The sequence below is a fragment of the Arabidopsis lyrata genome, assembly GCF_000004255.2.
Source record: "Arabidopsis lyrata subsp. lyrata unplaced genomic scaffold ARALYscaffold_9, whole genome shotgun sequence".
Lineage (NCBI taxonomy): Eukaryota > Viridiplantae > Streptophyta > Magnoliopsida > Brassicales > Brassicaceae > Arabidopsis > Arabidopsis lyrata.
The window spans coordinates 1,161,947-1,177,852 of NW_003302547.1; the positions used below are offsets into that span (position 1 = coordinate 1,161,947).

A 15,906-nucleotide genomic window follows, 5' to 3' on the forward strand; every position below is an offset into this window, starting at 1 on the left:
CACTTTGACTCGATAAAACATATGATGTAAGAAAGAAAACAAAGACTCAAAACCGATAAAAACACAACATATCAGTGACACAACCAACAACCCCTCTCTATTGTTTTGCCCTAGCTTTACTTTTTTCTAATAGATTCGTCCGAACCACTTCTCTCTCTGTGTGATTCGATCCTTAAATACTACAACCGATTAACTGTGCACTTGCAGTAGTCGTGTGGTCTTTTGAGGTAAAAGATTAAAGCGATAAAATCACACGCATCAAGGGGTGTCACAGTAAGCTAAATCTAGAAACCAGAGTCAACAGAAGATGGGTTAATGGGCTCTTAAGGCTTGGGATTTGATCCACTTAAAATAAAAACCATCTGACCAATCAAGAGGAGAAAAAAAAAACACAATAAGCCAAATATGAGAATAAATCAGTCTTCTCCACACAAACAGAATCAACAACGACAAAACTAAACACATCCAATTGTACACAAACTCATTAGAAACCACGATAGTCTCATTTTGTATGAATCTCTTGAACTTCTCTTAAAGTATGAAGGCAATTGAAGAATGGGTTTCTTCGATAGCTCCCTTGAATTTATGTCGTAGTATAAGCCCACATACTTCCTAGAATTGCCTCCACCTACGCTCTATATGCTCTCCTTAAATGTTCTTCAAAATCTTGATGTTTGCTTATTGGTTATGAAGCTGATTTTTATTCCATGCCTATCGCATAATTTTTTCTTCATTTTTCTTTTTCAAAATTTACTACACATTTATGATATAATTCCACTTTTTGCCAATAACCTTTTGATATGTTTTTTGTTTGAGTTTCGAGATCAATTATAATAATTTAGATTATTTCATTTGGGTTGGATCTTATTGGCAACCATAAATTTCGGCACTAAAATCTCTTTTGACCAAAATTTTAATTTGTTCATTCATGTTGGCATCTAAATTTAGTTAACACTTAAAAAACATTATTTGCTAAATAAAGAAAAAATGTCTTCCGCATACAATAAAACTATAAATACTACATGTTGATGCCCTTGTTTCTCCAACAATTACTTTAGTTTCGTACAAATGAGTCGTCTAATTTTTTTCATGTTAGTTAGTGCCATTTATTTTGTGGTAAATGAAGCTTGCAAGGAAAATGAGATTGTAATTAAGAACAACCTCGGTTATAGTAGAATTCTCCAATATCATTGCCGCTCAGGGAACCAAAATTTAGGAGTCCAACATTTAAACGCCAACAGTACGAAAATCATTAAATTCAAGGATGACGGAACCAAGCGATCGATTTGGAAATGTCTTTTCAGGCAAGGGATTAACATGAAGTTTTATAGCGAGGCTGAAGCATACCTTCCAATTTTAAACTATCCTACAATTCCAAAGTATATTCAATGTGGTCAACTACGTGTGTATATTGCCAGACTAGATGCACTATATCTTCGAATGGATGAATATCCGGCATTGCCTGTACATTTATGGCGTTCTTAATGTGCTTTATTTTGCCTAAAAATGTCTTTTTTTTTTAATGCAATTGTTTTCTAGCTTATGACCTTCTAATTAAGCCATAACAACTAATTCTATAATCAAAATTTTATTTTGTAATAAATAGCTCATTTGATATCTATTCATATTTTTCGATGTTTTAAGTAATAAGAAAACATCATTTTCATATACTATTTTTTTGTTTTGTCTTTTACGAGATGATTCTATATCTATTTGTTAGAATTACTTGTTATCTATTAGAAAATATTATATCATGATTTCTGTAGAGAATTAAAAGGAAATGTCAGGAGAAGATGGTATGAGTCTCGATAATAAAAATTTGACTCAAAATAACCATTGGCTAACCAAGTGGCTTGCACGGTCACCGGATATATTACAAAGATTGTCAAGCACATGAGAATGGTAGGGGACGTGAAGCATCCATATATGAATTTGGTTCCATATATGATGTAAAGAATTATCCATGTGTTCTAGAGAACTTCAGAGTTTAAAATCATGATACACAAAGGTGATTTCATCTCCAAATCGATGGTTTCTATGTGTGGAGGTTTAGTCCTCGGGTTGTTATAGAGTATCAATGGTCGTTATATGTTTAGATCATGTAGATAATTTCTTGAGTTATCCATACCCAATCTCTTTAAATGGTCTTATTGTCACCATATTTAAATAATTCAGCCTAACGAAAATTGCTTGCATTTCTGGGTCTTTAATCAAAAAGATTCAATTTTCTAAAAAGCTAGAGGAGTTGTTAATTTAGAGCATCTCTATTAGTAAGAAACTAACTTAAATTTTTATTAATATTTATGAGTAATTTAATATAATTTTTATTTAAATTATAAATCATGAAAAAAAATTGAACGAATTATGTTAGCACAAGTGTGATACGAATATCTTAAAATCTCTTATTTGAGAGACTCTTGTCACTATCACTCCTCTCTTTTTTTAGTTTCCATATTCTTAATGGTGAGTGTCTTATTTTTTTTTTAGTTTTCGTTGAGTGATGTTCTTTGTTTTCTATGACTATGCTTATATATATATATATATATATATATAGTTTAGTATTTTTTTGATGAAACATATTTATCTATGGGTCTAGTTGTATCTTTTGCACACTTTATCACATTTTGTCTAAAACTTGCTCTTCTTCTTCTGGTTGATGTGGCATGCTTGCATTGATCTTCTTATCCTCATGTTCTATCCTAATCTTTGGTTCTGCATATCCAGAGAGACCAGCAAAAGGTTATCAAACAAAATACACTACATTTTGTTGTTAGCAAAACCTTACTTTCGTTCGTAATTGCTCGGCGTGTGCAATCCAAGAACTCTTCCCAGCTTTGCTATTTGAGTTCTCGTTATCTTCTTCCGAGAGCTCAAAGTTCGGCTCCTCCCACACGAAAGCAGCCCTAATAGAGGTGATAATTATCAATGTCAATGATTTACTTGAAGTGTCTAGAATCCGAAGATTGCGAAAAAAACGAAAAGAGTTTTACCTATCGTATAAACGAAAGAGGTGATATTTATATTATGGTAATATTTTAATTTTAGTTTGTTTTTTTTTGCCTCAAATTTTTTATTATAATTATATTTTTAATTAAAAAAAAAAAGGGATCCGGACCCTAATATATGGATTTGGCCCAGCCCTAACTATTGTTGCTCTGGACGAGGGTGTTACTTTTGAAATTCTTTCTTTCTAGAGACTTCTTTCAACCCTTTGATATTCTGTTTTAAATTTGTCATGTCTTCTTCTCCATTATTTTGGTTTTCTTCTATTTCTATGGTTGAGTACTTTTCCAATTGGGTTCATGGATTTCAAAAGGGAGATTTCATAATTGAATGATTGTTAGGTTGTTACATTTGGATTGATTATTTTTGTTATTCATCTATGGTTATTCCTATTGTTTAGTCTATATTGATCACCAATATTTTATCTTAGGTTTAATTCTTCGGTACATCAAAAGTGTTGTTGTGTTACTAGAATGACCATAGGTGAGCTAAATGTCCTTAACCAACGAAATTGGAAGTTAAGACACTCGATAAACAAATCAAACTCGACTTTAATGCTTGCCTGAATTTCTATTGACAAATAACGGCTTAATTTCTAGGAATTTCATTGCATAGATAGTTTTTTTTTTTGCCTAATCTCTTTTACCTATTGATTTACAACTGTTTATATTATTTTATTTTTTGTTAGTCTCCATGTTTCCGACAAAAACTTCAATTGCATCTTTGCTTAATTTAATCCAAAATAATTCATCGTGTGATCACTTGTTCAAAATTTTGATATTTGCTTGTTTTGTGAAGCTGATTTTTAATCCATGCCTTTCGCATAATTTGTTTATCAAATTATTTATTTTTTAATTTACTACACATTTAAAATATAATTTCATATTTTGCCAATAAACTTTTGATATGGTTTTAGTTTTAGTTTCGAGGTCAATTGTAATAAGTACTAGGATTCAACCCGCGGTACGCCGCGGGTGAAGGTTTTTATTTGGGTTTTTATACTATATCTTTTAAATTGTATTAAGTAATTTTTTTAACAAAATAAATATAGGAATTTTTGTGTGGTTGATTAATTATTTGTTAGCAGAAATTATAATGTAGTCAACTAATATAAGACATTTTTAGTGGTTCTATTAGCAAAGTAAATGTGTTAATTTATATTGATTTAATAAGATGATTTGTAGGTATAGTAATTTAAGGCCAGACAATAAAACTCGTTATCTATATTCGGCCCGTTTCAAAATAAGGGTACCAGTGACCTTAAAGTCGAGTAATTATTATACTTTTATTGCCCGTGGGTAAGGATCAGGTATTGAATTTTTTACTACTTGTTCGGTTACTCAACACGTTATCTCTGAATTATTACCCGACCCGTAATATCTTTTTTATTAATATAATAGAATAAATCAGTATTTTATGTAGTCTATCGAATTTACAAACACACATATACATAATAAATAATTATATATATATATATATATATATTATTTACAAACATAATGTAATCGAAGAAATTAATGGATAGAATTTTGAGCATTATTTATATATTTCAAGAATGAAGTAAAGTATAATTATGTACTTTAGAATAATTATTTTTTTGGAATACCAAGTTAAATATATGGGATTGTTTAGAATATTTCAAATATACTCGATTTTCAATTTTTTAAAAAAAGTATAAATATTAAATGGGCAAACAGTATTATTTAATCTAAGACTAAACGTCGGGCTTGATTTTACATTACATTGGAAAATAAGGCCTTGTGTAAATAAAGTAAATATCATTGGCGAATAATTTTTTTTTTTTATAAAAAGAATTGTAAACGACATCTTTTGTTCTTAGTTACTATCGAAAAAAGCAGTCTCTTGACGGCAAGAGACCCATATGTTGTTTAAATCCGAGCATCAAAAATCAAATCTTCGCCGATCTTCCTCGTCTGTTTGCTTATTCATATCTGAAAAACCCTATTTTTTCTTCACTGATCTGCAGAACTTCTGCAATTAACCACAAATTTCTACAAAAATCTACCGGATTCCAACTCTTTTGTTGTCATCATTGTTCATGATACGATATTACGATGTGTCGCCCGAAACTAATCAATCTTGCTGATAACGGGTTAGTAACTCAACGAATCAGTAATTCTATCTCTCTGTATGTATGTGCCTGATATACATGGTGCTATAGATTTTTATCGATTTTGGCTATAGAATCAATTATTTAATTGGAAATGATGTTAATTGATATGAAATCTATATTGTGTGAAATATACCTGATTCAATTGTATGAGTATGAATTGCAAATTGATTACAAACACTTGTTTTCAGATTTCTTGTAGGCGCTTTATAGATATAGTTATTAGCTAGTTAAGGTCATTTATCGATTTATGTAAGCATAAGATTAAATATTGCTAAACAATCTAACATGCGTGATTTCGTAAATGAAGTAAATGAATATGTTGCAATATGAAAGTGAAGAAACAAAGTCCTTACCTTTGCACGGTTAAGAAGAAAACTAAATCATTGGGAGTGAGATGTAGATGGTGCATGTCACCTACTCACCTTAACCATCTCAGACTGCACTACAAAAGGGTATTAAAATTAGTACTATTGCATATTTCTTAAAAGTTAAAGGAAGAAAAATATATTACTTCGACCATCTCTCATTTTTTTTAATGTCCTTCTTAGGGAATTGGAGATACAAAATGTCCTGCTACATCCACTTGCAGATCCGGCTTAGACTTGCTCTCAAAGATTGTGAGAGCAAAACCATCATTTGGTAACCTGTATACATTCAAAATATAGAATCGATAGTTTAATTTCTGGCATCCATAAACAGAGATGGTTATTAAAAATATAAGTAGATTTTCACCAAATTTGGTCGTGAGTGTTTTCTAGGTACGAAGGACATGCACCTGCACTCAAACCTCTCCAAGCAGACTTGACATCGTCAAGGAAAGCAGTTGATTGTGCCATTGTTTGAAAAACAAAAAGGAACAATGAGAGGTTTGTTACGAATATAAGTAATTATTTGATAAGTTAGAAACGATAATGACGTTCTCTATTTATAGTGTAGTAGGTTGTTAGGGTTTTTGGATCCAAGATTTCCGAAAATCTTGGAAAAAAGCAAAAAATATAAGATACGGTAAATAACATATATTCGTATTTGGTAAACTAATGAATGATTCACGCTTTTAGGAGAAATAAGGATATTTTGGAGTCTTTTATAATTACGATTATATTGGAATGAATATTACATGAATATCTTTTACTTATTAGGCGAGATATAGAGAATCTTTTTGCTCGAATATGCTTTTAATTACATACCAATTATGATAAATGGTTAGGATTGCAAGAAAGCATTTTTGTAGATGATCAAACCCGATTAGTTAATTGTGTATTGATTAGATCTTATGTGATCCAAGACCCACCCATTTTGAAAACACGCGGATCCTATACGATTAATGAAGAGTCAAAATTTTTTTGACCAAACTACCCTTGACGATTTTGATTAACCATGTACAAAATCCAAAATTGAAATTGAAATTGAGGCCAAATTAGACCATTTTTCAATTTGTACTTCCCTTTTAATAATAAAAGGATGGTTCGTTCATTTGGTTTAATCTTATTGGTCAATCATAAATTTCGACACTAAAATCTCTTTTGATAAAATTTCTAATTTGTTCATGCATGTTTGCCTCTAAATTTAGTTAACACTTTAAAACCATTATTTGCTAAGTAAAGGAAAAAAGTCGTCCACACAAAGAAACTATAAATAATACATGTTGATGCGCTTGTTACTCCAACAATTATTTTAGATCTGAACAAATGAGTCATCTACTCCCTCTGTTTCACAAAGAGTGTCGTTTTAGAGTTTTGCACACAGATTAAGAAAACATTAAATTTTTTGTTTTTTCTAAACAAAAACATCATTAACTATATACCTAAACATAATCTGCCCAATAGTAAAACAATCTGCAGAATACTAATAGTCATAAAACATAAAAAATCATTAAATTTTGCATTGAAAACCTAAAACGACACTCTTTGTGAAACAAAAATAAAACCTTAAAACGACACTCTTTATGAAACGGAGGGAGTAATATTTTTCATGTTATTTAGTGCCATTTATTTTGTGGTTAATGAAGCTTGCTAGGGAAATGAGATTGTAATTAAGAACCAACTCGGTTCTAGTAGAATTCTCCAATATAATTGCCACCTCGGAAAAATAAACTTAAGAGTCAGACATTTAAACTTCAACGGTACAGGATCCATTAAATTCGGTGATGACGGAACCGAGCGATCGCATATAAAATGTCTTTTCATGCAAGGAATTAACATGAAGTTTTTTACTGAGGTTGAGGTGTACCGTCCAGTTTTAAAGCATCCTAAATGTGGTCTACGATATGAATATAGTGCAAAAATGGATGCAATATATTTTAAAAGGGATGCATCTCCGCCATTACCTCTAAAATGGCGTTCATAATGTGCTTTATTTTGTCTATAAAACTTACGTTTATATGCAATTGTATTCCAGCTTATGACCTCTCAAATAAGCCATAAAAAATAATTTTCTTATCAAATTGTTTTTTTTAATAGATAGCGCATTTGAGAGTCTCTTGTCACTCTCTCTTCTCTCTTTTTATTAGTTTCTATTTTCTTAATGGTGAGTCTCTTATTTTTCTCTTCATTTTCTATGAGCAAACCAACAGAGATGCTCTTAGTGATCTATGACAATAATTTTCTTTTCCTGTTTTTTGATTTATATTATACTAGTATTAAGCATGTACTACCTACGGGTCAAAAATAATTTCATAAATAGAAATAATTTCTTCTGAAAACGTTATTGTGGTTACTGTTTAGTTAAAACTTAAACAATAGTCAAAAGTTGAGAGTAAGGAAATAGAATGAGAACGCAAATGAATTGAAAGAAGAAAATTTAAATTATATACCAAAAAATTATTCAACATATAATTTTCAGTAATAAACAGCTTCTCAACCTTGATCAACCTTATAACTTGAATCATCCAAAATATCTAAAAATTATCTCATACCAAATATTAATGATCCTTTCACAAGAATCCCCATTAACCTACACACTTGTAAATCACCTCAACACTTTTCAGAATGCCATTTAGATCTTTGGATGTTCGTTTTTTTTGTTGTACATGGCGAGACGTTACTACTCCTAAGCGTCAGGATCTAATGGGCATTCTGGAGATTCAATGGCCTAGTAAATATGTTTAGGTACTTGAAGCTGGAGATCTTGGGCATTGAGATTCCTTTATTACAGAGTTATTGTACGCCGATGTTTCAATTATCACTTTCTTCAATAGCTGTCAGAATAATCTACAAAATATATGTTTAAAACAGATAGAAGCAAATTAAAAGGAAATATGGTCGGCAATCTCTCTGTTCTCTTTCTTGTCTTCACCAATAATTGATCTCGAATGAAAATGTAGAGTGATGACTCATGTTGATTTGAAATGGAAAGTGGAAAAAAAAACACATGGTAATAAGAATGGTGTATATCATGACGGAAAGATAATAATCGAGCCGAAGGTGAGGTTTTTAGAAAATGCAATCAGATTAGCGTAAAGAAGATGATCAATTGCAAAAAGAAACGGGTGCATATAAACATGGAGAAGATCGTGAGGAGAGTGGTAGATATTTCAGGGCTGTAGATGTTGTAGGGATTTATTGTAGGAACTGTATTAACTTTTATGAGAAAATAATGTTTTTTTTTCCCTCTTCTCCACGATCCCTTTTCTGTTTTATAATTCTTTTTTTCTTAAAATTGGTTTTGCTGATATGTCAAAATTTTATTGGTGTAGTGACTTGTGCTTTATAAGATAAAGGATTAATTTTTTTGATGAAACAATATTATCTCTTGAGCTTCTTGTATTAATTCAATAAATTTCATTGTATATGAGTTTGGTTGTATTTTCTGCACAATTCATTACACTAGATGGTGCGACGCACGGGATTTAATTTTAAACTTTTATACTTTGAGTATAAATATAATCAATTGAATTTTAAATGATTTTACTTTACCCATATGAATTATCTTTCCAAAGTAGTAAAAAGTTTCTCACATTTTTCACTACAATTTTTCTCGTTATCTTCTATGATTCACTCGTCGTCTCCCAACATCTACTCTCTTTTCTCCTTAGATCGTTTCTATTTTCTCCTTCATATCATTCAATACTCAATTTTTTTTTTATAAGTTTTATGATCTTTTTATTAAAGTGAACATCAAAACAGAAATCTGAGGAGATGTTTGTCATAAAGTTTTTTTTTTACCATGTTTTGGTGCATCTAAAATTGCTTTATAGAAAACATATCTCATATATAGATTCATTCTTATTCATAAACATAGGATTTCAACGTGAAATTTTGCACTTTATCTTGACCATATGAAAAATACAAAAATCTCTTTCTACATATATAATTTAACGTATATTATGATTCTAGAAAGTATTATTAATGTTGAATTTTCTAAAATGTGACACTTACGAACTCATAAAAATTATTCTAATTTTAAAATACATTTTTTTAAAATCCTTTTTATTTCTAATGAAAAACTCTTCAATCTACCATTACTATTCTAATTTCCAAATAGTATTCTCAAATATTAGTATTACACAGTTTTATTATTAGATAAGATTATTTTATTTTTATTTGTGATTTTTAGGATAGTTTTTTTGTTTTATTGCAAATCACCTTAATTTTTTTCAATCTATGTTAATTTTCTAAACACTGATTAATATTTATTTTTTCATTTTTAGGTATTCACTTTTTAATTTAGAAAAAATTGATAATATAGAAAATATATTAATTTAACTACTTATATTATATTATAATTATAAATAATAATATGTTCTAAATTATTTTTATTTTTTAATCGGTACTCAAATTTAGTTTTTCTTTTTTAGGTATTTAGTTTTTCTTTTTTAGGTATTCACTTTTTAATTTAGAAAAAATTAATAATATAGAAAATATATTAATTTAACTACTTATATTATATTATAATTATAAATAATAATATGTTCTAAATTATTTTTATTTTTTAATCGGTACTCAAATTTTAAATGTCTATTTTTCAGAAATGAATTGCTTTCTATTTTAAGTAAAAACCTTTAAATTTGGTATTTTTTTCCTCTTATTTTATTTATTCTACTAAATAATTATAACTCTTAAAAAATAAATTTTGTACCATTAAAATATATGATAAGTTGCTTTTTTCGTATTTCTAACTATTTAAAAATATTTACTTATTATATGTTAAAATATAATGATCTAATTTATATTTATTCAATCTCTATTCAAAATTTTCATATTTTAAGTTGTATATTTATTTTTTTCGTTTTTTCATAATATTTCATTAATTGTTGTTACTTATTATTTTTATTTAATGTGTGAATTAGTTTTAGTTTAATTTTTTTTGTTTTAATAAATGAAATATGTGGAGCTCACAAAAGAATAAATTATGATGACATGGATGTTGATGTGGACACCCTAGATGGAGAGAAAACTCTCCCATTATATATATAGATTTTGTTTTAATCTTGCTCTTATTCTCCGGGAGGACATCGCATGCTTGCATTGATCTCCTTATCTTTATGTTCCACTAGAAGAAAATCCGGGCGTATTAGTAAATTTTAATAATTTTACAAAAATCTTTTATGTTTTCTTTTCTTTTGGGAATTTTCTATACGTTTTAACATACAACCTATATGGAAAAATAAATATGAACTTGAAATAGTTTACGCTAATTAATATTAACAAAATAAAAAGGAGTGTAATAGAAATAGCTTTTAATAACTGTAAATAAACTTTGGAATTTCTGACACTTTTTAATTTATTTTTACTCATGTGCATTTGAGGTTTTTTCTTCTAAAAATATATACATATAGAATTTGTAGTGTTCAGTTTAATTGGTTGATTATTTGGGATGATGGGTAGTATTAGTAACTTAATTTGGTGGTTAACTTTTTTTATTTTCTCAGGCAATGTATACAGCTTAAAACATTATTTGGCATTAGAGGTTTGGTAGCATATTTGTTACATTTTGTGTAGATGGTGATTATTCTTTAATTAAACTATTTTTTGCTCCATGTTAAGTATATTATATATGCTAAAAATTTAAAGTCCATGATGGTCCTGAAACAGAATCCATTTCAGAAACTCTAATACTTTAAGTCTCAAACTTTACACGTTGGTCCCAAACCAAAGCTTGTAACCAACTCACTAAACTAAAACCAACTCAAAATGAAGCAAAATACACACTTTACATTTCAGGACCTTCTTCACCATTTTCAGCAATCCTAGGACCTTTATTCATCCCCGACTTAAACTTAAACGAAGCATTCCCTCGTCCATCCCTCCCTCCTGGAAACAACAATGCCCTATGTCCCGGATGCAGCAACTCCAAAAGCACCTCCTTCTCCTCCCCTTCCTCACCCTCCACCTCACTCCCAACCTCTCTAGCCTATCTCACCACCGACCCAGGAGCCACTTTCATGACAACAATATCTCCTTTAGCTCCACTCTGCATCTTCCCTCTCCCATTTTCCACACGTCCCGCCCTGAAATGCACAGTCTTACGAAACGGCAATAACGAATTCATAGACCCATCAACCTCTACATACCCATTCCCACCTCTTCCTCCATCTCCACCTGAAGGTCCTCCAAAACGAACAAACTTTTCTCTCCTAAACGCCACCACACCGTTCCCTCCATCTCTGGATCTAACATATATCTTGGCTCTATCGAAACACCGCATCGCCGGAACTACTTTCTCCTTCACCCCAATTTATCTATTTGGAATTACGTACCATGGGATGATTTGATGCTATAGCAGCGCAGTATAATTCCATTGAATTACTACCTAAACCATTTTGAAAAGAAAGGAATTGCATATACTTTGTTTGGAAGTTAGGGTAAGTAGTTTACCATTTTGTTTTGGAAGGTCATTGTAGATTTCCTTGAAGACCCATCAATATGTCGCCTTTCTTCAAATTCACGGCTTCCCAATAATGAATTAGTCGGAGTAAGACTTCTTTCTCAGTTTCTCACAGAAACCTCCATCAATATCATCAAAAATCTGAAAGGTGAATGGCTGGGGAGACTGTTGAGCTTTATTTGGTGCCATGTTTTGGTCGTAGTGACTGTTAGGAGTTTATTTTTGTTTCTTTGTGTGATGGGTGATCTGTGGTTTTATAGTGAAACTTGAATCGATGTTAATGAAGGTAGTAGTGGCCATTTATTTCATTTGGTGTGAATGTATGGGAGAGTGAAGATAGGAAGTGGAGAATCGATAACAATGGTTTTTTTCGTTTTGTTAGGAAGCTGAAGCGATACAGTTTTAGAGGATGGTGAAGATGAATGGTCTCTCTTCTTTCTTTTTTTTTTTTGTTACTGAATTTAGGTTTTAGATGGGTTAATTATAATATCAGGTAATTTAGAAATTACAGTATTAAGTCTTCATGTCAAGTGTTGAGCGTATGGGCTTTATTACGTTAGGCTTCTCTTATCTTTTTTAATATGAAATGTTGTTTTGTGCTTCTGTTGGGCTGCAATTTCTGTTTAATTTTTTTTTTTTGGTAGCTGCTGACGTGTCCATTAGATAGAGTGTTTAGAGAATAGCTGATGTGGACACATTGAGAGGCCTCAATGAATTCCTATTATTAGTAATAGATCCTTCTCTTTGGTTTTGCATATCCAAAGAGCCAAGAAATGTTGGACAGACAAAATACACTGGAGTTTGTTATTAATAAAGTCGTACTTTTGTTTGTATTTTTTCAGTCTGTGCAATCCAATAACTATTCCCATCTTTGATGTTTCAATTCTCGTTTCTCTTCTTCCGAGAGCTTAAAGTTTAATTGGTTCTCTCCCATACATGAAAATTAGAGGCAATAATTTTGTAACAGTCGTCATAATGACATGAACAAGAGTCAAAACGTAGTAATGTTGTCGGTAGAAGGAAAAGAAGTAGTTATGGCTTGGAATCAAGGAGTGGAAGAAGAAGCTTTTTGTGAAAAGAGAAAACGGCAGTCATGAATTAGGTTTTTAACTATTTATGCTATGATAAAAGATGTAGAATGGAACTTATATTTCCTTAAATAACCAGTTTTAAGGATTACAAGAGAGATTAGTTGACCATTTTTTCCTTTATAAGAGAGGTTTTTTTTTTCTTTTTTTTTTTTTTAAAAAATTTAATAACCACATATTAATTAAAAGCTAAACTCCATGATTTGTTACCCAATCTGGAGGAAACGAGTTTACAAACGTGACTTCAGATAGTAATAATCTAGAGTATCAAGTTAGACAATCCGCCTTAGAATTACATAAACGAGAAATATAGGAGATCGAAAAAGGAGAAAGAAATCACAGAGCAATCCAAACTCATCGAGTTGATTGGAGAAAGCTAGCCATTCTTCAGGAGACTGCGCCATCGAGACTAACTCTATACCATCTGTTTCAAATGCCTGACAGTCTTTCCTTCTTGAAAGGATATATTTCGTAGCCCAAATTGAAGCTTCCATCTCTGAATGCAGGGGGAGGGATACCTCCGAAAACACTTTTCACCAAGAAGTATTGTTTGATCATTTTCTTGTAAACACCACCACCCTAGTCCCATTGTTGGATCCGTAGATTTCCATGAACCATCAATCCGACAGCTAAGGGATTGCGTCGATTGAGCCAGTGTTTTCCTATTAACACTCAATTTAATCGGATCCATTTGAGTTTCTTCCCACAATAACTTCTCGCTCAAAGCATGATTTAAAATACCTGGGGGATCATATTGTAATTCGATCGAGGTTTGATATATGAAAGTAGTTATTTTTCAAAAAACAAAATTTAAAAAATGATATCAAAGAATTTTCAAAAATAAACATTTAAACACTAATAAAATGATCAAATTCAAGTCATAATTTTTTTAAAAGTGTTGGGGCATTCGCGAAACTCTTACCCAAGTAATATTCAAGTGGTTGCCACAAGGAATGACGTCTCTGACGAGAATCTAGGAATGAATGGGGATCCCTATCAATAAGAATATGAGGGATTAGCATTATTGACCCAATGATAAACCACTAACACCTTCCTCGTTGGGGCTCCGCGCACGCAAAAGCAAAGACCCCTCCGCTAGATTCAACTTCCTTGTGCTTTCTGGATACCTTTCCATGCTTTTTAACAAGCCAGCTATTTTGTTTGATAGAGAGGGATAGAAAAAATAGACAAAAAACTGATGTAGGCAGCATCTCCTCTTAGTTTTGAGTAGGTGGGACTTATATCTTTGGTGGATGATATAACTGCTAATTTCAGAGAGATCATGGGGAGCGGTTTGTTGCCATTGAACTCCCTAGTTGAAGTATAATAAATCTTTGCAACATATATCAAGTTGTAATTCCTTTACCGTGAGTTAGATTTTTTCTATCCATATATTATATGAATCAATATAAATATTCAAAATTTTTGTTAACTTTAATATATCCGATGAGCTTCTTGTATTTAAAAAAAATATTTCTTTGAGTTTGATTGTATCATTTGCAAGATTAGTCTCATTTTGTCTGAATTCTTCATGCGGGAAGAAAGAGACTTGAAAATGCATATCTTGACATGAGAAGCTTGAATGTCTTGGGAGGTAAAGCTTTGGTAAACAAGTCAGCTAGCTGATTATCGGTGGTAACATGCATGAGATTCAGAAAACCAGCTCTCAGTTTATCACGAACTATGTGGCAATCAATCTCAATATGTTTTGTGCGCTCGTGAAAAACTGAATTAGAGGCTATGTGAATTGCGGCAGTACTATCACAGTATATAGTTGCAGGACCACTGATGTGAACATGAAGATCCTTCAAGAGTTTACTCAACCACAGCAATTCACAAGTTGTATCAGCCAAAGCTCTGTATTATGACTCTGCACTACTTCTTGAGGCAGTCTATTGCTTCTTGCTTTCCAAGAAATCAATGAACCTCCAAGAAAAACACAGAAACCCGTCATAGATCGTCTTGTATCTTGACATGTACCCCAGTCTACGTCTGAAAAAGCTTGTAAACGAATCTCAGAATGTGCAGAATAAAACAATCCACGACCCGGATCTCCTTTCAAATACCTTATCACACGATGAGCTGCTTCTAGATGGTGAGTTCTTGGCTGAGCTAAGAATTGACTCAGTTTATGAACTGCATAAGTAATGTCTGCTCTGGTGATTGTAAGATATAGAAGTTTTCCTATTAAAGCTCTGTAAACTGTTGCATCTGGTAAAATATCCCCACTCTCTGCATGTAAGTGAACAGTGGAGTCCATTGGTGTTGCAACAGGTTTACAACATCTTTGGAGAGAATAACATATGCGGTGTTAGTAGATAAGATCTGTAAGAAGATTGGTATAGATGGAGCGAGAAGGAAGCTGAAATTGAGTTACATGATATGTAAAGGAAGGAGAGAGTCTTATATTTTAGATGATGAGGATGTTTGTATATTCTTAACATCATTGGATAAAGAGGGATTAAGACCAGTTTTGCATGTGGAGTTATGCAATCTTGAAAGTAATCAGATGGTGGAGCAAGTACCAAGAGTAGAGAGAAGAAGTTCATGCGGTTTGAATTATGGGGAAGCGGCTGCCAATGATGTAAGGACTGATGATCTAAGGACTGATGATGTAAATAATCAAGCAATCTTGAGTACGTTTAGATGGGGGGAAACATCAGAACAAGAGACACAGCCTGCTATAGTTCATGAACCGATTATTGAACAGCTCATGATAGAGAATGGTGTAAATGAAGATTGTGAGAATGATGTTAGGCATGAATATGTTGAGTTTTCACGGCCTGTACAACTAAGTGAGAAAACAGTTAAAGAATGGGAAGATGGTATGGATCTGGAAAAAGATCAAGAATTTCC

General features: G+C 31.5%; 1 protein-coding gene, 1 long non-coding RNA gene and 1 pseudogene across 2 annotated transcripts; all 3 read left to right on the forward strand.

The window, feature by feature from the left end:
* Positions 1 to 1,027: 1,027 nt before the first annotated feature.
* LOC110227287 (S-protein homolog 15-like) lies at positions 1,028 to 1,621 on the forward strand. The gene has a single exon (XM_021021093.1). It carries the CDS (start codon positions 1,069 to 1,071, stop codon positions 1,483 to 1,485), a length of 417 nt encoding a protein of 138 aa, XP_020876752.1. The 5' UTR covers positions 1,028 to 1,068; the 3' UTR covers positions 1,486 to 1,621.
* A 3,098-nt stretch (positions 1,622 to 4,719) lies between these two features.
* LOC110227285 lies at positions 4,720 to 6,175 on the forward strand. Its single transcript, XR_002331069.1, has 3 exons — positions 4,720 to 5,116; positions 5,445 to 5,589; positions 5,686 to 6,175. It is a non-coding gene; the product is annotated as an uncharacterized LOC110227285 (long non-coding RNA).
* Positions 6,176 to 6,598: 423 nt separating this feature from the next.
* LOC110227099 lies at positions 6,599 to 7,720 on the forward strand (annotated as a pseudogene).
* The last annotated feature ends 8,186 nt before the right edge of the window (positions 7,721 to 15,906 follow it).